This window comes from Sinocyclocheilus grahami, unplaced genomic scaffold, assembly GCF_001515645.1.
Source record: "Sinocyclocheilus grahami isolate Dianchi unplaced genomic scaffold, SAMN03320097.WGS_v1.1 scaffold327.1, whole genome shotgun sequence".
Taxonomy (NCBI): domain Eukaryota; kingdom Metazoa; phylum Chordata; class Actinopteri; order Cypriniformes; family Cyprinidae; genus Sinocyclocheilus; species Sinocyclocheilus grahami.
The window spans coordinates 1,184,222-1,208,065 of NW_015505506.1; the positions used below are offsets into that span (position 1 = coordinate 1,184,222).

Consider the following 23,844-nt stretch of genomic DNA (forward strand, 5'->3'; position numbering starts at 1 on the left):
TTTACTGACAAAATGCGCATGACAATCGCATTCGATTAATTGTGCAGCCTTAAGCCTGTGTTATACTTTCCGCGTCCGCGAGTTCGCTAGGGTCCGCTATGGTATGCATGACGTAAAAATCGTCATCGGAGAATGTGCGCGGAGGCTACTGCGCATTGCGCAGGCTGTGTGAAGAAGCCCGTTGCTACTCGAACCTGTACAATCCGTCGATAAAACTATATAAAGACAGCCAGATGTGCAATAACTCTGGGCAATTATTTGTTCACATGTTTGTTTATTGTATAAGCCGATCTACTATGCATGTATGGAACACGTCCGCGGAGCGGCCATCAGCGTATGCTTTCGGAAGTATAAATACAAGTAGTCCGTGTCCGCGCTGTCCGTGTACGCTTCCGGATTGCTCATGCGGAAAGTATAACACAGGCTTTAGTGTCAAGTGTAATATTACAAAATGTATTACGGTATTTTACAATCAAAACTTTTTATAATATTGACAAAATACATTTAGTTGGAAAGGTCTGAGTCTCAAGATTCAAAGAATTTCAAAGGAGTTTGGGTGTCACCCGGTGGCTGTTTGTGGTATAACGCCCCGAATAAAATCTCACAGGAACCTCAAATTATTTTTTTTATATTAACTTCAAATTTGGAATATAACTTATGGAAGCCCGTTTCCGCCACTGAATAAAAAATTAAAGAGGTAATTGCGACTTTTTATCTCACAGTTCTGACTTTTTTTCTCAGAATTGTGAGATAAAAAGTCGCAATTACCTCTTTTTATTATTTTTATTCAGTGGCGGAAACGGGCTTCCATAATAACTTATTTAGACATAAGGCTTTAATGTGATAGTAATTTTAGTGTAAAACCTGTTATGAAAAATATATATTATATTTATATCAAATAAAATAAAAATTGTACAGTGCATTTTCTTTACAGTAAATTCAAACTTGTATTATTTTTATTCAGTGGCGGAAACGGGCTTCCATAATAACTTATTTAGACATAAGGCTTTAATGTGATAGTAATTTTAGTGTAACACCTGTTATGAAAAATATATATTATATTTATATCAAATAAAATAAAAATTGTACAGTGCATTTTCTTTACAGTAAATTCAAACTTGATATTTTCAAATATTTTGAAAAGATTCCACTTCTATAATAAAAGGACGATTGTCTTCTCTAAAAAGAGTTCTTTAAAAAGCGTCCATTAATTATAACAATGTAAGTTCGGATAGTGCACTTTTACTTCTATGTGTTCACAAACGGGAGGTGACACTTAAGAGGTTAATCAGATTAGTGTCTCCCGCTCGTGTGCGCCCAAGCGGCGGCTAACGCCTCCTCCTCCTCCCGTCCTCCACCAGTTCCCCTCCGCATCAAGTGCTCTCACACTCCGCCAGCCTATTACCCTACACCTGCATAATCAGCCTCAGCTGCCTCTCTCGCGTCTGGCCCGTTACTGACAGATCCCAGGTGCGTTTTGTTGTTCAGTGGCTTAATTCGCAGCTCGCTTGCTACTAGTTTGCGTTGCGAGGGTCAGCTGCAGGTCAAGGAAACTGAGTTTGGGGTCCAGAGAACATCGCATTAGGTTGTTGCAAGCCGGGCATATAACTTGTTTGGTAAGTAAATGCAATATAAATATAGTGTGTATGGTTTGTTAGAACTCTTCGCCCTATAAAAAGGCGAGTTTGCGGGAATAATACTAATAATACAGAGAGCTCACATTGCTCTAGTTTTAATCATCCACTCCAGTAGCTTATTATTATAGACCAGATCTGTGTTAAGGCGAGCGTAGTTGCATTCAAATTTTTTGAACGTTTATAATGCAAAAAAAAAAAAAAATAGAGTAAATATGTCTAAATCACTCAATTGATCGATTTATTTATTTTTGCATGTACGGATTAATGAATCTTATTTATGCATCTAAAGCACAAAACAATAGGCCACTATTGCGATTTAATTAGTTTGTGTTTGTCTATGAGTTAGAACATCGACAGGCGATGCAGTGGTCAGAGTTCACTGTCTGTCAGCATGTACAGTAGACTGGATAAGAGAGATGCGCTTCAGAAGAGAGTTTTTTTATTTTCACATGTGCATAATAATTCATTAAGCTCCTACCTCCTATTAATCTGTTTATATTTCTTCATCCACTAGTGTAATGTATATTATCCCTATATTATATATATATATATAGTAGATTATATTATAGGCTATTTAAATTATATATGTATGCAGGCTAATTGTTAAATATTGTGTCTGAATAATATATGGCCTACTCTAGGATAACAGTAAAGAAAATATAAACTAAATTAAAACGACGAAAGCATATATTATGAATAATATCGTAGGCTAAAATGCTTTTTAAATCCGATTTAATGCATTTTCAGTGCAGCAGGGCGTGAGGTGAAATGTGTCAAGGTGGCTGTTTTAGTTCAGTCCTGCGCTGAATGCAGTTATGCTCGCGCGAAAGAGTTTGTAGTCTGTATGAATACAATTTTTTAATTTCCCAATCATTTTGGGCTCCTTTGTTTAAGGAGTAACAGCACTTTTCGTCCGTGCCGCATTATTAGCCGGTCCATGCTGGCTGTGGCTGATCAGTTGTTCAGCTGTTGAGCGCGAGCTTCGGTACGATACAGCTTCACTATTAATAAATGCAAGGCCTTTGTCAAATGATAATTCAATTCTCCGCTTGAATCCCTGATGTGTGTGTGTGTGTGTGTGTGTGATTGCTGCAGAGCTGTAACTCCTCTCAGGTGGCAGCTGTCTCGGGAATACAGGTCAACATTAGTAAACATCCAAAATTACGGAGAGTGTATAAAAGTTATTTTAGGATAATAGAAGCATTTAAGGGCAAAAGATGGTGGATAATGGATAATATGTGATCATAGATTAGTGCTTTCAGTTTTGTCGGAGTAAAACATGATTTAGCTTATGCACCTTTCACAGCAAGGCCGACACCGCATGAAGACACTCATATACGAGAACGTTTTCTTTATTATTATTATTATTATTTATTGATTTGTTTTAAAATGAGCAAATTTAGACTTCTGTTTCATTTTAAATTAAGGGGTCATGGCGAAGTTGTCACAAGAATGATCTCTGTTTTGAGTATAATTGACTATTTACTGGCAAAATGTTGGTTTTAAACATTTCTAAAATGACAATAATTTTTGTTAATTGTGTTCTCCAAATTACAGTTATAATATCATCATATTTGTTTTGTAATAGCAAAACATGTGAACATATGGAACCGCTATTCCGAGCTGCAGTTTTTAACCGAAAGGCAGTTTTCTCAACAAAAGAGTGTTTTTCCATAAATGTTAGATACGTGTTATAAATGTATACAATTGATTAAATGATCTTTTACATTTTGCTGCTTGACAATTGTTTTACTATTGAGATCATCAGTGTTGGGGGTAACTCATTACAAGTAACGCGAGTTACGTAATCAGATTACTTTTTTCAAGTAACTAGTAAAGTAACGCATTACTTTTTAATTTACAAGATAACATCTGAGTCACTTTTTCAAATAAGTAAGGCAAGTTACTTTTTTTTCCAATTTATTGATTGACAGCTCTCCTGTCCCCATGTTGAGAGAAATCAGTAGTTCTAAAATAAACATGAATATGCATTGATTCATCTCACTCACAAAAAAACACACAGATTCAGTATTCCTCAAAATGAATAAAAACAATGCAACACAGAATATGACGCGAACCTGCAATAATTAAATGTTAAACAACACAAATATACTTTATGTATTATTAATTATCTATTAACCAATGTCTTTGCTTCTGAGCTTCAATGATTCAGTTCAAGCGTACTAATAAGCACAAATTACTCTAGACGAACATATGTGTCTTTGTTTATTGCTGAAGTGTGTTGAAATGTCTTCTTCTGCATTCTACTGTACGGACGTAACTTTACTTTCCCTTCAGCCTGAGGCTTATTCATTTCACTTCTGGTGTGAAAAGGCTTTTATATTTGCCAAAAATAGAACTTTTTTATTTTAAAAACAAACAAGCAAGCCCTGTCCAGATTTAAAAAGTAACGCAACGCATTACTTTCCATAAAAAGTAACTAAGTATCGTAATTAGTTACTTTTTTATGGAAAAAGTATTTAGTTATTGCTTAACGCCAGGTTCATTTTTGTTGTTGGCACGATTAAGATCAAAGTGTGTTTAATGAACTAAGCTTACTTTATTTACGGTAAGTTTTTTTTCGAACAAAAATGTTATGGATGTTCAGCATATTTTTTTAGTCAAGCCCATATAGACACTGAATTTAAAATACAAACATTTTTAAAAAGCTAGACCCTGACAAATAGTCAGAGGGCTAAAAATATTGCCAACATTTATTATTGTAATTTTTAATAAGGTCAATGCATTATTTTAAATATACTTAATTTACATGCATATGTTATTAAAATGTCATAGGATATGTTATAGGATGCATTTTTTTCAGCTTACTGTGTGGAAACATATAACAGTGTATCAAAAAATAGCACTGTGTTTTTAGTTTTCTTCACATTTATCTCATTACTCAAACGGGCTTGATAACTATCATCCACAGTGTGAGGGATGTTGTTGTTTTTTCAGTAATAATATATTAAGATATGGGTATTTGAGTGATTTATCTTGCTTTTTTCGCTAAAACAATAAAAAAACAGTAGTTTTTTTTCTTACATCCAAATTACATGAAATCATTTGAGTGCAAAATCATGACGAATGTTAATAAACTGCTAATAAATGGCACAACCTGCATTCACATCTGAACTTACAGTAGTTCTTTGATTGTTTATGACATTTTCTAATTTTGTATCAGTGTTTTAAAGTATGTTTCAGTTGGATGGTCCACAACAGCAGCAGACTCACTTTCTGTGATGACTTGTTCTTGTGTGGTTAGGATAGACTCATATAGCCCTCATTTCCTGTGAGTAATATGATGGAGGAAGCTTGTGGTCTGTAGCGCTGTCACAGTGGAGCAGTGCCAGGCAGGTTCGGACACGCCGAGCCTGGCATCTTTATTCTGAATCTGTGCATCCAGCCTCAAAATCTGCGGGGATTCAAACTTCAGAAGATGCGTTGGGCAGCAGGGTGGAAATTACTTTGAAAATCGAATCTTGTGTGTGTTCAGTCTTTAAACAATGATGCAGTTCAGAGAGAGTTATTTTATAGAGCATGAATAAAGAGCAATTATAATGTTTCTCTTCTTCAGAATAAGTGTCTATTATAAAATTGCTGGGTCTATTAATGAATAACGATTATGATTAAAATGTAGAATCATTATGAATGAATGAATGATGCATTTATATAGGAGGATTAAATTTTTATTTAATAAATAATTTAATACATTGCAAATGTAGATTTCATTTATCTCTTTTTCATAGTATTCAGCTCAGTTTGATTAAAAATCCATTTTTAAAGGAATAATTCACCCTTAAATGAAGATTCTGTAATTTATTCACCCTCATGTTTTTGTTTTTTTTAACTCAACTGTGACTTTCTTTTTTTGTGTGTGACACAATGTAAAGACATCCATGTGCTACACTGAAAAAAAAGATGGGAACCTAAAATGGTGACAGCTAAATTAACTGATTTTATTCAAGTCAAAAAAAGTATTTAATATAGCTGAATCAACTTAAATATTTTAATTTATTCCGCTAAAACTACTATTTTAATCACGACAACTCTCGGAAGATTTTAGCATGGTGATGGATATGACAATGTTAATGTATTTGGTCTTGGCGGAACAGATCTGCTACGCTGCTGCTGCTGCATTGCTGCTGCTGCTGCTGCTGGTTATTGCTGTAGTTGAAGATTATTGCTGCTGCTGCAAGCAAGTACAGGAACTTGCTACTGCCAATGCATATGGCGATACGGTGCCGTGAGTATTTAAGACATACTGCTGCTGCACAAATAGCATATAAAATAACTCGTAGCAGATCTATACAGGTGGAGCAGGGGAAGGTGGAGGGTTTCAGAGAAACTCTGAAAGCGCCCTGCAGGAATCTCTAGAGAATGCTAGCCAGCCATATAAATGCAAGGCAGTAAGCTCATTGGCTGCATATGCAGCATGAACCAATCAGCTTGTGCCAAGTCGTTTAACTCTCTGAATATCATCAGTTACGTTAACAACCCATCAGCCTGCGCCATCTAGAGTTTCATGACTAAACTATATATATATGCATATATCATATATGGTATGATATGGTTAAATCAGGTAGAACTATCTATTTAATGTAACAATTGCAGGCTACCACTTTGTGCAGTAGTTACGCTTTATGGTTGTTGGTCTGCAGTTGCATGAATGTCAGTAACTGCAGCAGGTCCTTTTTACGGTGGCCGAGAGAGCTCAATGCGCTGCATCTTAAGAAAGCACATGCAAATAGAAAAGGCACCAGCAAATTAAGAAAACATCTTCATCAGTTCGACAACGCATGTGCTGCAAATACTCACAACACAACCAAATACAGAAATACGCTGCAAATATAGCACAGACAACAATGGAACCCTTATGAAAATTAACCATAGTTTTACTACAAATAAAACCAAAAAACCATGGTTACTATAGTTAAACCATTGTAATCACAAATTAACCATGGTTTTGCTACACTAACCACAGTTTAACCATGATATTTGTTGTAAAACTGTGGGTAAATGGTAGTAAAATATGCCAAAAAACATGATTACTGTACTTTTACTATAACAAAACCATGGTTAATTTTCATAAGGGAAATGTTTTAAGGTGACCCCTACAATGCTTACGAAAATGAACCATGATTTTATTATAGTCAAAGTGTAGTAACAATATGTATTTACCATCTGTATAACCACAGTTGTACAAATACCATGGTTAAACTGTTTGTGTAGCAAAACCATGGTTAACTTCTGGTTACCATGGTTTAACTATAATAACAATGTTTTTTTTCAGTAGTACAACCATGGTTAATTTTTCTAAGGTAAGTTAGCCAGCTTACATAACGCTTCACAGTTACAGTAATTGTGTATTTCGTCTGCCTATTTAGGCTAATGATATCCAAATAAGCTAAAGAATCATATGATCAGGATGTTAAAACAAAGAAAAATCTCACCTTTCAGAGCAAACATTGATAAGCGTGTCCCAGCTAGGTTCGTCGCTTGTTGTGGTTCCCTTAAACATCTCTGATGTGGTCTGTGCATCTGTGCTGCTCTTTTCTGTATTTGGGTGTGTTTGCAGCGCGTTCCTGGTTTTGCAGCGTGCATCCGTATTTGTTTGTGTTGTGAGAATTTGCAGCACATGTGTTGTCAAACTGATGAAGATGTTTTGTTAGTTTGCAGGCGTTTTTTTCATTTGCAGCGTGTTGAGCTCTCTCCTCCACCATACATTTTACTGTACTAAAGGTAGCTTTTGCTTTATGCATGTACGTCTGGTAACCCTTGTTTGTTATGTGATTTTCAGTGTGATCTGCCCTGTGGTGGACTGTCCAACATCCAAGATGTCCCAGTCGTCCACCGCTGATGAGGGTACAACCTTTGAACACTTGTGGAGTACCCTGTGAGTTATAGTACTAATGCAGTTTATGTTGATATTAGTTACAATTTGCACAATTTCAGGATAAACTGCAGCTTTCTTTTTTTTCCTTTTTATTTTGTGAAATGCAGTTGTTACAAAAAATTCTGACACGGAAAGCATTTACACAACCTTTTGATATAAGCTGGAAGGCCTTATATACATTTGTGATTCATGTACCTTCTCTCTGTGTTATTGCAGTGAGCCAGACAGCACATATTTTGAGCTTCCTCAGGCGGGACACTCAGGGGACAGGGTGCCTTCCAGCAGCCTGCCCAGCAACCGCGCTGAAGTCTGCATGGACGTCTACCACATGAGAGACATCAACGACAATGTCATGGTAAGAAGAATCTGCGTGCAGATTTACATAAAATCAACTAACAGTTTTTGGTCCCCACTGACTTCCGTAGTATTTTCTTTCCATACTATGGGGTCAATGTTTCAAATGTTTCGCTATCCACATTTTAAAAATGATCTTCTTTTGTGGTCTACATAAGAAAGAAATATAGCTCATACAGCTTTGGAACAACTTGAGGGTGAATAAATTATGACAGGATTTTTATTTTGGGGTCAACTATCCCTTTAATTCCATGTAATCTCTCAATTAAAATCTGGACTTAAAACTGAAGGTGTATTAATTATACAAGAATTACAAAAATAAAGTGAAGAAATTTAGTGAGAATATAGCAACGTCATGTCAACCTCCCATCTACAAAAAAACACCCTGTATACTGAACAGTGTTGGTTTTCCCTCCTTATCCATCAGGATTCCCTCCTCAGTCCCCAGTTTCTCTCTCCTGTGCTGTTTTTCCCCTCCCTTCGGGCTCTGCAGCATGTGTGAGTGGAGGCTGTAGTGGGAGCTTGTGATGCCTTAATTAGAGAGAAAAGCTAAGCCTGGAACATGACACCTGCTCCTGCCTCCCATCTGGGGCAATCGTCCCGGGAAACAGAGAGCAGGAGACGGGATGGATAGATGGACACACAGAATCTCACAAGATCAAACTTCACCCCAAAATCAAAACAAATACATAAGAAATTATATTTTGCATTAAAAAGGAAGCCTATTCTTTGACCATTAGGATAATTATAAGACATTTAAGCATTTCCCCCCTATTCTCCTTATCGTAATGCATCTGAACATTTTTGTAATTTCCAATATTTTAAATTGTGATTTTCATTTGATTCTTATTACTATATATATATATATATATACTTTCGATTAATACAATTAATAATGCCGTAATGAGGATGCATTTAGCATTTTTTTAAATGCATTTAATTTTTTATTTAATTAGAATAGGGGAAATGTGCTTAAATATTGCTGTAATGCAAAATAAAAAATAGCATATATATTGTGCTAGCTAATTGTCCTAAAATAAAAATAGCATATATAGTTTTTATTATTATTGTTAGTGTTATTTTGGAATGGAATATGACTCAAACATGTTTTGTGAAATTAATTTAATATATATCTTATATATATATATATCTTGTGCGTTGCTTTGCGTTGTCTATGTTTTTGACTTTCTGCATCAGCAGCTCTAGAATTCTGTAAATGATCTGTTCTAGGTCGTATGGATTTTCTTCTCTTTATTGAGATGTTTTGATTGGTCACTTTAGACAAATGTTTTCAAGAATGTATTGATTTGCAGATGTTTGTTTTTCACGTGGCTCTTATGGGAAACTGCTCCAACCAGTTTGTAATCTCTCTTTTGTTTTTCCAGAAAGGAAAGGTGTAGGTAATCTCAAAATTAATAAATATCCGTATATATAAAAACAAAACAATTAACTATCTAACCATCCTCCTTTGCGAAATATGGTATAGTCTAACAGACTAGTGGGCAAGTCTAGGCCTGCTTTTTTAGTTAATGAATAGTCATGAGGCCAAGAAGTGGGAGGGCCAAAGATTTGTTGTTGGCTGCATCTAGAAGCTGACAGGGCAAAGAGAACTGGCGGAAAATCAGAAAAAGCGACTCAGAGTGTGTTACCTTTCCTGGAGTTGTTGTGTCAAGTTAGTTTTTCTGGGAGCGTCTAAAGTGAAGACGTGAGACGTGAAGAACTGAGAATTGCAGAACTCACCTGTGTTTTGGGTGAGGTCACATGACCAGACAGGTGGGAGAATCTCCCCTGTCTTTTGCCTGCCCAGCGGGATCGCTACGATGCTGTGTATCGGTGACCTGCCTCATTACTACAGCACGGTAGGTGTGCAGTTTCTGAACCATTCGATCGATTTTTCGGGAGCAATATTCTTTCTTTGCTCACTGTCTTCCAGATTCATTGTGCCTGGCTTAAACACTTCAGAGACTTTTTTTTATTTTAAAATGTACTTTACATTTTTATTTTATTTTTTATTTTATTTTATTTTATTTTATTTTATTTTATTTTATTTTATTTTATTTTATTTTTATTTTTATTTTTTTATTTTTTTTTTATCATTATATTAAATTACATTTAGACATTGATCTCCTATAATACATCTGTTGAAATAGCAGTCTGCTTTTTTATTGGGTCTTCATTACTAGGTTTGTAATTGATTTGCAAATAATAATTTGATTATAAATGATAAATATACAACTTATAGTAGCTAGTACTATAGATTGCACAGATGCGTGTGCAAATGCTTAATGATACCTCAAAAGATAGCTTTCATATGATCTAAAAAAAAAGAATGCATGTTCATGTACTATTATTAATGTGACTTGAACATGCTGCTTGATAGAAAACCTTCAGCTGTGTTGATGCTATAGCTACAGTACATCTTTAAGATGGACACCTGTTGATGTTTCTTTCTGTGCACAATTTTGTTTCGATTCTTTTAGAGGGATGACAGAGATATTGTTAATTGAACTGAACAAATGCAACATTTGATTGTTTTGGTTCTAGTAATATTTTGTTATTTAGTTCAGTCATCTCACACCTGTTTACAAAGTCCCCCAAAATCTACTTCAGTTCATTAGGTTATTATTATCAGGATTAAACCGAGCAGTTTTAAATAGATGTGATCACGATCATGTCCTTTCAGTTTACAGCAGAGGGTGCTGTTTTTACATGTTAGTACAGTAAATATTTCTGCAGCTCACAGACGCATCTGCTTACTATGTTATGTTAAAATCCGTCAGGTGTACTTTGAAATATATGATAATATATGTAATATACTGTATAAAGACTTGTGGTCACACAGTAGTACAATGAACATATTTCAGCACTGTATGGGGTAAGTTGTCACAATAAAACCTGCCATTAAACCTTATTACAGGCTTTACAGCAACAATTATTCATAAATCGCAAAAAAACAACAACTAGTAAATAAAAAAAGAAAAGGCAAAAAAATATATATTGTAATAAATGTATACTTTTAAAATGTATGTGACAATTTGCCCCAAGTTGCCCAACTTTTAAAATCTGCCTTCATAATATAGTTAAATCTGGTTGAATGAATGTCACGGATGTTAGTTTAAAGGACAATTCATTCATTAAATACAGATAGAGTAAGAGAAAGAGATCAATGATGTTGAATCATTTACTCACACAGACATACACAAGTGCACATAACACATGCATTTTCCCTCTCTCTCTCTCTCTCTCTCTCTCTCTCTCTCACACTCACACACACACATACACTTACACACACACACACACACACAACAATGCTTCTGTACTGTTTCAACTTGTCACAGAGCATGTTTAGACTTACGGATGAGGCACACCTGAGTGTGTGTGTGTGTGTGTGTGTGTGTGGTTGATCTGAAACAGCGCTTCTCACATTATATTGTTTATACAGTTTTTCTGAACTGCTGAAACACATTTCTTGAAACCATCACTCATTTTCTCCAAACCTTCTACACAAATCTAAATACTCAAACTAAATTCACGAAACCACTGACTCTTCCATCAAGATCAAACAATCACTGCAAAACCTTTTCACCTGTACTCAAAATCAAACAGTGCTCTCAGATCTCACACACACACACACACACACACACGTCAATCAAATAAACACTACAGAGCATTCATTAGACACTACAGAGAAAAATGGAGAACACCGCATCCAGAACATTACAGAAAAAAGTATATTGTATTGAGTAAACAATTTTGAATCGTTGTGTGTAAACAATGGCAACTGTGCTTTAGTTGTGTTTAACTTTTGCTGCTTGTGTTTAGCATTTTGCAGCACAAATGCATCACAGTGTGACAAGTGTTTAAGTGAATGAGAATGTGTTTAGAGCTTTGCAAAAAAAGAGTGCATGAGATTTGCAAATAGCGCCTAACTGCCTGAACGTATTTAAGGTTTAGCAGAAAGTGTGCTTTATTCGACAAATTGGTCTAAGCTAGTGATAATTTGGTTCAGAGATTGGGGTTTAGTGTTTTAGCAATTCAGAAAAACTGTAAGAGATGCTTTCTAGAAAGCACCCTATCTGAGGCAAAAACAGAAATCTATTAGAAATCTAGGTAACACTTTACAATAAGGTTCATTAGTTAACATTAGTTAACATTAACTAAGCATGAACAATGCTTCTACAGCATTTATTAATCTTAGTGTTCATTTCAGCATTTACTAATACATTATTAAAATCAAAAGTTGTGCTTGTAACATTAGTTCATGCATTATGAACTAACAACAAACGAACGTATTTTCATTAACTAACATTAATCAAGATGAATAAATATTGTTATAAATGTGCTGTTCATTGTTGATTCATGTTAGTTAATACATTAACTAATGGAACCTTATTGTAAAGTGTTACCAAAAATCTATAATGAGGATATAGATTACACTGTAGACGCATGCAAAGGCAGGTATCAATGTTAGCATTAATGATTCTGTGGCTTGTTGTAGTGGTCAGATTTGCCGTTTTTTCTTAGTGGATGAAAAAACAGGTGGAAAAGTCCCATAGATTTACACTGAAGTAGAGATATTGAGATTTGGGTTGGGCTTTTGACTTGGGCCAGTAAATAACCACTTAGTAACCACTTACCAACCTTGCATTTATGTGCAGAAATTTTGAAAAGGAAGCACCACACGGTTCTAGTTTTCATTTAATTGCATTTTGAAAGCCTCTTCTGTCTACCTTTGAACCCTTTGCTTTATCTTTCTAGTTCTCTTTTCTCCTGTGCATGCTTGAATGGTGTTATTCACACAGGCATGGTCTTGAGAAAGTGTCTTCCGGCAAGTATATACTTGTGCAGGTGTTGTCTGTCTGCCGATATGCCACAGTTAGGACAATGCGTGGTTTCTGACCTCCGTCCCTCTGGACTCCACCCGCTCTGGTTCCTCGTGTCCACGAGGATCCGGACTCCACAGGAGAGAGAACAGGTGATAACGTCTCAGCTTGAGGAGACCTTGAGATGAGTGTTTTACTCACTGTGGTTCCTGTGGGTTCATCAGTGTGTCGTTGTGAAGCCGAGGACATGTGATTCTGTCCGTTTGGACAATGTACTATGTGAAAAAGAAGGTAAAGACTTTTCTCTTCGCTTGACTTGTGTTGCAGTTTGGTTATCTTATTTCACAGGGCTCTGATTGGTTCAGAGGTTTTGTGGGAATCATTACCCATCATGCTTTTTTTCTTGAACTTTGAGTTATTATGTCAAAACATGTCTGCATGATTCAAGTGATAATGTTAGCATTTCTGATATTTGCTTTTATTTTTTGAGGTTTTGAAGATCATTTTATGTCAGATTTATATAATAACAGTGGTTTTTACATTTGATTTGTACATTTGATTTCTGTGAAAGCTTCGGCAGTGAAGCAGTGATGTTGTGCTTGCTTGGATGTTGCTATGCCATTGCTAGGGTGTTCTGAGTGGTTGCTAGGGTGTTGCTAAGGTGTTATGGGTAGTTGTTTGGTGGATCCTTACTGACCCAAGATGAAAGATCCCAGCCAAAGTCTGGTTTTTAGATATGACACTGGCTTCCAAGTCTGAGATTATTTTCCCAACATTTTTTTTTACATGTTGTAGTAAAAAAAGAAAAGAAAAGGCAATAACCCAGCTATCTTCAACAAACTGTGTAATTAATTTAAGTCTGTGCAAATGTATGGAAGCCCATTTCCGCCACTGAATAATGAAATTTTTTTTAAAAAAATGGGAATTGCGACTTTTTATCCAGCAATTTTGACTTTTTTTGACTTTTGAGAAAGAAATTCAGAATTGAGATATAAATTCACAGTTCTTTTTTTTTGGGCGTTTTATGCCTTTTATTTAGATAGGACAGGAAGCGAAGTGGGTGAGAGAGAGAGGGGGGTGGGATCAGGAAAGGTCCATGAGCCAGGACTCGAACTCGGGACGCCCGAAGCGCAAAGGCGCTACATGTCGCTGCCCACGAGGCCATTGGCGCCGACCATAAATTCACAGTTCTGAGAAAAAAGTCGCAGTTACCTTTTTTTATTTTTTATTCAGTGGCGGAAACGGGCTTTCATTCAAATGGTACGGGACGATAAAAACCCCCCACTAACCTTACATATGAATAATAGTGATGCTAACTTTTCTAAACTGTGCTAGAAATGTTCAAAATGCATGGAAATATGAAACAAATAAGCTCATCAGAAGCATTAGAATATATGGTTTGTTACCAAATTAGATCATGTTATAATAATAATAATAAGTTTAATTTATATAGCGCCTTTCCCAATCTCAAGGACGCTTTGTTGTTATCATGCCATAATGTCTTTGTCCAGCTGAGCTTTACTTTTAACACATTTGTTGCACAACACATGGAGACACTTCATAATTTATGTGTGGTGGTGGCGGGTATGATCTGTGAGTTTTGTGTTTGTAAGTTAGAGAAGAGAATGGCAGGCAATTAGACATTGAAAGATTTCGGTTGTGTTTTACAACCTACCCTTCGCCTGGAGGCATGACTCCCTCTCGTACGTCCCAGCGCGGTGTAACTGGAGCTCTAGAAGTGGAGTGGATGGAGTCTTATCTCCTCCCTCTCTCCCTCAAAGTCAACTTTCTGCCTCCCTCCCACTCCTTCACCTGTCTCACCCTCCTTCTCTTTCTGCTTTCCTCTCAGTCTCAGTACAGCCTACTGAGCAGCAGTATGGAACAAGGTTTGGGGAACAGAGCAGCGTCTACCAGTCCCTACAGCTCAGAGACCACCTCCAACGTGCCAACGCCGTCACCCTACTCCCAGCCAAACTCGACCTTCGAGGCCATGTCTCCAGCCCCGGCCATCCCCTCCAACACTGACTACCCCGGGCCGCACAACTTCGAGGTCACCTTCCAGCAGTCGAGCACGGCCAAGTCAGCCACCTGGACGGTGAGTACGGCGTCTCGGTTGTGGTGCAACCGTATCACGTGAGCGCCTCGTGAACCCGTGTACACACAGTTGTTTTCCCACACTCACTGACGGTTTTGCTTGCAGAGTGCAGGCATAACTTTTCCTCTTCTTCAGTTGCTTGTTTGCCCTCTCTTCACTGTCTGTTTTTGGCGGCTTATTTTCTAGACTCATTTTGGTGGCGTTCCCGCTTTGTTCCTCTTTTTCAACATGTATCTTACAATTAAACATCTGTATAGGAGTAGCTGACGTGAAATTTCAAGCAGTGTCCTGTGGTGTGACGACATAGTATATTAAACTAGAAATGTATTCCTGTGATGGTAAAGCTGAATTTTCAGCAGCCGTTAAGTGTCTTAAGTGTCACACTTTCTAATATATTTTCATGGAAGCTGATTTTCTTCTTCTTAGAATTCTTTGATGAAAATAAAATTCAAAAGAACAGCATTTATTTAAAAGTATATTTTAATTTTGTAATATATATTTGAGAACAACTTTATTTAGTTTATAACTATGTAAAAGTCTTGATTGTCACTTTTGATTCATTTAAAGCATCCTCACTAAATTAAAGTATTCATTTCTTAAGAAAAATATCACTGACCCCAAACCTTTGAATGGTAGTGTGTATATCTTCATTTTTCTATAATTATTATATAAGCAGTTTTATGTCCTTATTCAGATTGAGAAGTTTTATGGACTTTTTAGTTTAGGAATTTTATGAGCTGCAAAATAAACTTTATAATTGGAAAAAATTTAAAGATGATGACAAGTAACAGCATCTGAAATAGATTCCTTCCCTTCAACATACATATAAATTGAAACTTGATGTTAAAAAAATGAGGTGTGTTATTTGTCAGCTTTATTTTTATTTGATTTATTTTTCATTTCTCAGTCGGGCTACTTGTGTGTACTTTTATGATTGTAGTTTTAAAAGTAAACTGCTACATACTGTTCTCAGCACTTTCTTTGAGAAACAGTCATTCAAAAAGCGCAAATCCTTTATGTTCAGTGTCATTTAGTTTGCTTCATCAGAATGCTATGATTGTTCGGAATCCCTTAGTAAACCTCTAAAAGGACAGAAACGGCGTTTAATTATTTGTGTGTGTGTGTCTGAATCCAACATGTTTGCTTTGGATTTTAGAATTTGTTGGAGCTTGAAGCAAGTTATTCTATAAAGATCTACAGTAAATCATCACACACTCTTCTGTCACCATTTCCACAAAGTAACTAATGAATCTTGACCTCCGTGAAGTTGGCCCCCCACCCAACGCAAAACGTTGCAAAAATCGTCTCAATCGTTTGTGCTGGTTTGTGCTGTAAAAATGTTCATTTGTGCTGCTTTGGTTTGTTAGATATAAAATATTTATTTAAAGGTCATTCAAAATATAATGTTTAATATTTTAAAAACTGAAGCGGCACAAACGAAAATTGTACCTGCACAAACCAGCACTAACTAAGCACAAACAAACGAGACTATTTGGGGTCAATTTGGCGCGTGTGGGGGGGCTGAGTGACCTGAGAATGACCTTTAAATAAATATTTTATATCTAACAAACCAAAGCAGCACAAATGAACATTTTTACAGCACAAACGGAGCACAAACGATTGAGACGATTTTTGCGACGCTTTGCGTTGGGTGGGGGGCCAACTTCACGGAGGTTGATACTTGGGGAAGTAAAATGCCTTAATGGTTTAATGTTGATGAGAAAATTTCCTTGTACACCTTAATGCCAGGACGTTGCTGTAGTATATAATCAGAATAAGGTGTTCTAAGTGGTTTAGCATGTGGATAGCAGTTGCTAGGGCCTTCTGAGTGGTTGCTAGGGCATTGCTTGGTGGTTGCTGGGGTGTTCTGAGTGGTTGCTAGGGCATTGCTTGGTGGTTGCTGGGGTGTTCTGTTTGGTTGCTAGGGCATTGCTTGGTGGTTGTTGGGGTGTTCTGAGCGGTTGCTAGGGCATTGCTTGGTGGTTGCTAGGGTCTTCTGAGCGGTTGCTAGGGCATTGCTTGGTGGTTGCTAGGGTCTTCTGAGTGGTTGCTAGGGCATTGCTTGGTGGTTGCTGGGGTGTTCTGAGTGGTTGCTAGGGCATTGCTTGGTGGTTGCTTACTAAATTATTTAACAAAGTTTAATACTTGGGGTTATGGGTTAGTTCAGATCTTTATATGAGAGATAGTACTCATAAGGTTTATCTCATACATATAGTGCATCCACACAGAAAAAAAAAAATCACAGTAATGTCAAGCAGAGAAGCTTGAAACCAGAGCAGTCAGTGTTTTCCCTAAAGTCCAGCATCTGTCATGAAGATAACCCTCTGAAACAGGAGATGGGGCTCTGTTTGTAGGATGAAGTCAAGCGTGAGGCTTGGTCTCTGACTTTCTGTGGACGTGTAAGGTGATAGCGGTCCCAGGAAGGTGAGCGCTATGGCCATCACTCAGTGTCGGCCTGTGAAGACTGTCACCTCAGACGCGCCACGTTCCGCTCCATTCTCAAAGACCAGGCCCCTGTGAGCAACAATAACAGCAGGATAAGCTTTTAAAATGGGCATAAGTGGAGTTTGCAGCACAGATTGCTGTTTACGTTTGGGGATAAGAGAAACAGGCCCTACATTTGAGAGTGTTTGGCTCCTTAGCTAGCACCATAGCTATAATGATACTGGTGCGTACTATGAATCTTGTTTACTCTATATTCATGTATATGGAACTCTGTGGGAATGGTCCTGCATATCTTATTTCACAAATTTCTGATTGATCCAGATGTTACTTATCATAGTTTTCTGGGCTTTTAGCTATCAACTTATGTTTTGGAGTGTTATGTGTGCATGAATCAAAATATTAATGTTAGCATTTCTGATCAAAAATGATTTTGCTTGACTGTGTCATATCTGTTTATATGTGACATTTTTTCAGTCAATTAAGAATGAAAATAATGTTTAGAAAGTACATTATTTGCTTAACTCTAATCCTGATCCATTCTAAACCTGTCTTGACTTTCTTTCTTCTGTGGTATTATTATTATTATTATTATTGTCTTATTGTTTTTTCTTATTTTTATTGATTTATTTATTTGACATCTTTTGTGTTCTGCAGAAGAAAGAAAGACATGCAGGTTTGAAAACAACATGAGTGAGTAAATGATAAGTAATGCAAGTTTAATTTTTGGGTGAACTATGCACTCAGAAGTTTACATTTTGAAAATATGCACCAAAATAAATTCCATTTCTGCAATGACATCCATATCTGAAATCTTTCACTTTTTTGCCTGATGCTGCATGCAAGTGATTCTCCGTGCCACTAGTTGTCAGTATAAATCCAACATGACTGTTGTATTGCCATTGCCTCATAAAAACAAATACTAAGTGCACCTTTAAAGGGGATGTATTTTGTGTTTCTATTGCACTGAATGATATGGCAGAAGTCTTGTGTTTTATGGTGATACTTACTAGTGCTGATGCAGCAAACAATATAGATTACCAATATGCCATTGTAGAAAAATCTCATTGACCCATGATTTATTTATTTTGCACCCTGAAGAATCCAATAGCAGGAGGGTTATCCAGATCAAGAAAGTACCATTTAGCTGATTATGTGACATCAGCTTGTCAGCCTCCATGAGGCAACCTACAAATAATAAATTAGAGCACTGATATAATCATACTGAGTCTTCATATAATGTGAGTGGACATTATTTTAAATATATTCGCAAAAACTGGAAAGCTGTTATGTTGAGCTTGTTTTAGTTGGAGATGGTACTAAACAACAATGTTGTCACTTCTTTAGAGAAATTTGTCTTTTCTCCGTCCACTCTTAAAAATAAAGGATCCTAAAGAGGGGTTTTGGTTCCCCAAAGAACCTTTAGTGAACAGTTCTTAAAAGAATCACTTTTTCTTAAAGCAAAGGACATTTTAACAATCTAAAAAAACCTCTTTTTACTGTAAAGAACCTTTGTGCAGTGGAAAGGTCCCATGGATGTTAAAGGTTCTTCATGGAACCATCAATGCCAGTAAAGAACCTTTATTTTTAAGTCTTAACTCCATATACAAATTGAAGGCAGATTTCAAAGTAGATCCAGAAATGAGTATTGGTTCTTCTATCCAAAGTAACATCTGAAGGTGGCTTTAGAGGAGAGAACATTCTCATTCTTGCATTTAATTGGAAATAAATATCTTTACTCATCAATATTTTTTATCTATTTTTTTATTGGATGGAATATAAATTTATTTTTTGTGTCCGCTAAAATGTAAGTTGCTGGAGTACACTAGCACACTAGTATGTTGCAGTCAAAGCTAAGAAACATACTAAACACCACAAAAGGTCTTTAAAGCCTTATCTGTTCTAAGATATTCTGTACATAGATTCATTTAAAGAATATCATAGATTATATGCCTTTTTTGTAACTTCAGAGCATCTACCAGATGCAAATGTCCATCACAGGAAGACAAGAAGCTGCTTGCCTCGCTACTTTTTTTTTCTGGTGACAGCTTTCATTTTTACTCTGCCGCCCACTCTAAAGACCATTCAATTGTTTACTTTGTCCTCCAAAAGAAGCGGAAAAAGGGAAAAATGGCTCAGGATTATTGTGAAGATATGTGGAATGCCATGCAACCTCAAATTGAGGGAATTTCCAGGTGTAATACAAAGGCTTGCAGGCTGAGGATATCTGGGATTACTGTGTAAGTGGTAAGTGAGTCATTGTGTGGAGAACGGAAGGGTTAAAGCATGATGCTCTTGGGTTTGTGTAGCCTCGGGATGCTTTGGGAGAGGCATGGGGGCATTTTGACTGTAATCTACTTGATCTGCAGTGGGCTTCTTACCGCTACCTGAAACAACATTCCTCTTAGACAACCTCATGGATGAACCATTCGTGAATTGCACAATCGCCTGTGTTAGAATTGTCACGGTAATGTATGCTCACTCTTATGAATCCTTCTGCACTTTAAAATATGCTGGGTTAAATACAACCCAGTGCTGGGTAAAATAGGGACAAACCCAGCAATTGGGCTGTTTTGACCCAGCGGTTGGGTTACTACCCAGAAGGTTGGGGTAAACATTTAACCCAACCGCTGGGTCAAAACAGCCCAATTGCTGGGTTTGTCCCTATTTTACCCAGCACTGGGTTGTATTTAACCCAGCATTTTTTAGAGTGTGGTTTTAATGTTTGGCAGTAATTATGCTTGTATTAATTGTTTTAATAAAACCGCATGTCACATCTTAGGACTTTCACACAACCCATATGACTATATGAGTGACAGGTACGCTAGAAATGTACTTGAAGGAACATTTAAAGGAATATTTTATCCCAAATCTTTAGTCATCATTTACTCACCCTCATGTTAGTTCACATGTTCGTTCTTCTGTATAGAACACAAAAGAAGATGTTTTGCAGAATGTCTTGACTGCTCTTTTCCATACAGGGGAACTGAAGAATCTATTGCTATACTGTTATATTATTTATTCATATTTTGAAATATCTGAAATTTACAGTTTTTAAGTTTTCAGTTTTTGTTATGTGCTATTGTCAATTTGTATTCATTCTTTTGCTCTTTTAAAATATTTTTATTTAGCTTTAATTTATTTTTATTTCACTTTCAGTAATTGTAGTTCTTTTTATTTCAGTTATTTGCCAAGGCAAATAGTTTAAGTTTATGTTGTGCATCTTACATTTATATTTCATTTTATTTCAGAGTCATTTCAATTATTGAAAAGGATTTTTAATACTTTTAATTGTAGTTAACAACAACAAAATGACCAAAAATAAATAAATAAAACTAAATTGAGTCCATACCACTTGCATTTCTAAGTCTTCTGAGAAGAGATCGGAAGTTTTAATCTTGAAAGTGCTTGAAAACATTAATATATGTAGCAGCTCTTAAATCTCATTTGCACTTGGGCATATTTAAAATGGGCACATCAAGACAAGTTACACTAGGTTTGGCATTGAAAGAAATGATTTTTAGGGAATAATAATTTTCATAAAAAACAGCAGGCAAGATATTCTGCAAGGAAGAAAGAACAATTTGAGGGAGAATAATTGATAATATTTTTCTTCTCGTCTTATCATTCTGTGCTTTTATTTAGTAATAATGCATAAGATCGAAGCTAGTAAAGCTCAAAATCATCCTGTGTATCAGTGGTATCGGTGTAGAGTTCAGAGTCCATGTCCCTGTCCTTGGTTCTGAAGTCCGTCCGTTCATTCAGCTGCGCTTCTCAGATGACCTTGTGCGAGTTCCTAAAGGTGGGGCTTTTTTTCATCGCTGAAAAGGTTTTGTTAAAGTCATTTTCTGCTATCTTCCTGAATCATGTCTGTTTCTGCTTGGGCCGTTGCCTCTGTATTTTTAGGCCCCAATTATGGTATGATATCACCGAGTGAATCATAAAAACAAATTGTGTGTTAGGGATAACTGTTTAAAAGCTCTCTCTCTCAAACACACATTATAGGCTTAAAGCAAGAGCTGTCATAAGGGATGAAAATGAGTTCTGACACCTCAGCTTTTCCAATAAAGACCCCCACACTTTTTTTTTCATTGTTGGCATATAAGTTGGGCAAGTCTGAGCACGTCTTTGCTTCTGGAGTATTTGAGGCTGCGCTTCTTAGATTTTACCCTTGGAGTTAGCGAGCAGGTTCTGTCTTATTCGCTATGAACTTAAACCGATAGTTCACGCAAAAATGAAAAATCATGCTTGTTAATTTCTTGTTATTCCAAACCGTAAGACTTTCTTTCTTGCATAGAACACAAAAAAGAAATTTAGCAGATTGTCCGAACTGTTTTTTATTTTCATTTTTTTCCCCGTGCAGTGAAAGTGGATGGGACTAGAGGCAGCTGTTCACTTTCATTGTGTGGAAAAAGAGCATCTTGGACATTCTACAAAATGTATCAGTTGCATCATCCATAATATATAATTTACTTATACATTTCCCTATGCAATTTTAACCTAAACTTTTAATGTAATTTTAACATCAAATGTTGAATTTAGAGTTTGACATTAAACTGAAACCTGCAAAGCAAAATGGTTTTCCCTTTACAGTTTAGAAAGAAATGTTACATTTTGTTACAATAGAATTTGGAAAGAAATGTTTCTTTGGGTTCTTAAGTTGAATTTGAACAAAACAAGAATTGTTTTAAGAAAAAAAGGTCTGTCCCTCCCTGTAAAGAATACTTGTTTCCACATGTCAGCAAACAGCAGCCAACTCCAAAGTACAGCCCTCCAAAAATATGGAAATCATTTATACTCTGAGCTCAGGTGATTTTTGGGAAAACATCTGGCATTGTCCATACAATGAAAGTCAATGGGGTCCAAAACAACAGTGGGCATTGGACATTTTTCAAAATATCTTCTTTTGTGTTCCACAGTACGAATTCATACAGGAATGGCATGAGACGGAATAAATGATGACAGAAATTTTATTTTTGGTTGAAAAAACTCCATCCTGGCTCCTAAAAGAACAACCTCTGAGGGAAAAAAATTCTCTTCGTTCATTTGCTATTTGTTTTTTCTAACCTTTATGTTATTGACGGCAATATGATTTTTCTTGCTCAAAGAACTTTTAAATATTTTTTTTCTGTTTCTCCCAGCGTGTATTGGGAGGAACAGTGGAGCAGTAGCGTATGTGATGCTGGCTGCAATTTCACAGCCGTTAGCATAGGCAGCACATTTGTGAATTTATTGACGGAGATGGGGAGTTGGCTGAATTTGCGGGTGGCATGCTGAAACATGTCCATCAGGCTGTCAGACTCGTCATTATCACTTAGGCCGCCAAGCCTGCCCAAACGTGCGCCTTTCCAATGCTCACCTTCCTCCAGCCTATCATCTTATCACCTTACAACACTTACACTGTGTCTACACTGCAGGCGAGTGATGCACCTTTTTTCTTTTGAGATTGTTCTTCTGTGGCATCATTGCAAAACCCCTCTTTTGGAACCTTATTTATTTATTCACTAATGGAGCTCTTCCTGTTCCTGTGTGCTGTCAACACTTTAATGTCCTTATCTTTCAAGACATTTTTGAATTCATAAACGTGCGCCTTTCCAATGCTCACCTTCCTCTAGCCTATCATCTTATTCCACCTTACAACACTTACACTGTGTCTACACTGCAGGCGAGTGATGCACCTTTTTTCTTTTGAGATTGTTCTTCTGTGGCATCATTGCAAAACCCCTCTTTTGGAACCTTATTTATTTATTCACTAATGGAGCTCTTCCTGTTCCTGTGTGCTGTCAACACTTTAATGTCCTTATCTTTCAAGACATTTTTGAATTCATTAAAACTTTTTCAAACAAATGATAATTTCAACTGAAGTTCAGCTAAATGGTGAGTGTGATGGATTGAGTGTGAAACAGTAGCAGGGTGATGTGAGTAAGGGTGTGAGTGTCAGATGGGCGTGTTGAGACGTCTGCCAGTGCTCGCACATCTGCACCCAATGATTTATGCTGCTCTCCCCTGTCTGTGTGTGTGTGTGTTACTCATTTACAAAATCTCCCAGTGAAAGTGTGTGAGGAAGTCCTGCTGATGTTCTTACAGTCAAATAAATATATAGTTCAGTCATGAAACTCTAGATGGCGCAGGCTGATGGGTTGTTAACTGATGATATTCAGAGAGTTAAACGACTTGGCACAAGCTGATTGGTTCATGCTGCATATGCAGCCAATGAGCTTACTGCCTTGCATTTATATGGCTGGCTAGCATTCTCTAGAGATTCCTGCAGTGTGCTTTCAGAGTTTCTCTGAAACCCTTCACCTTCCCCTGCTCCACCTGTATAGATCTGCTACGGGTTATTTTATATGCTATTTGTGCAGCAGCAGTATGTCTTAAATACTCACGGCACCGTATCGCCGTATGCATTGGCAGTAGCAAGTTCCTGTACTTGCTTGCAGCAGCAGCAATAATCTTCAACTACAACAATAACCAACAGCAGCAGTAGCAGCAATGCAGCAGCAGCAGCGTAGCAGTTCTGTTCCGCCAAGACCAAATACATTAACATTGTCATGTACATTACCATGCTAAAATCTTCCGAGAGTTGTCATGATTGAA

General features: G+C 36.7%; 1 protein-coding gene across 3 annotated transcripts in view; it reads left to right on the forward strand.

Moving 5' to 3' along the window:
• LOC107602470 (tumor protein p73-like) overlaps positions 1–23,844 on the forward strand; it is a 38,955-nt gene that overhangs the window by 2,634 nt on the left and 12,477 nt on the right. The window contains exons 1-4 of one of the 3 annotated variants that reach the window (XM_016294985.1): positions 1,315–1,616; positions 7,438–7,533; positions 7,750–7,888; positions 14,560–14,805. In XM_016294985.1, the coding sequence (XP_016150471.1) occupies positions 7,475–7,533; positions 7,750–7,888; positions 14,560–14,805 (444 nt within the window). In that variant the 5' untranslated portion in view covers positions 1,315–1,616; positions 7,438–7,474. Of the gene's footprint in view, positions 1–1,314; positions 1,617–7,437; positions 7,534–7,749; positions 7,889–9,655; positions 9,747–14,559; positions 14,806–23,844 lie in introns of those variants that run through there. The other 2 variants (XM_016294984.1, XM_016294986.1) reach the window with 2 other exon arrangements.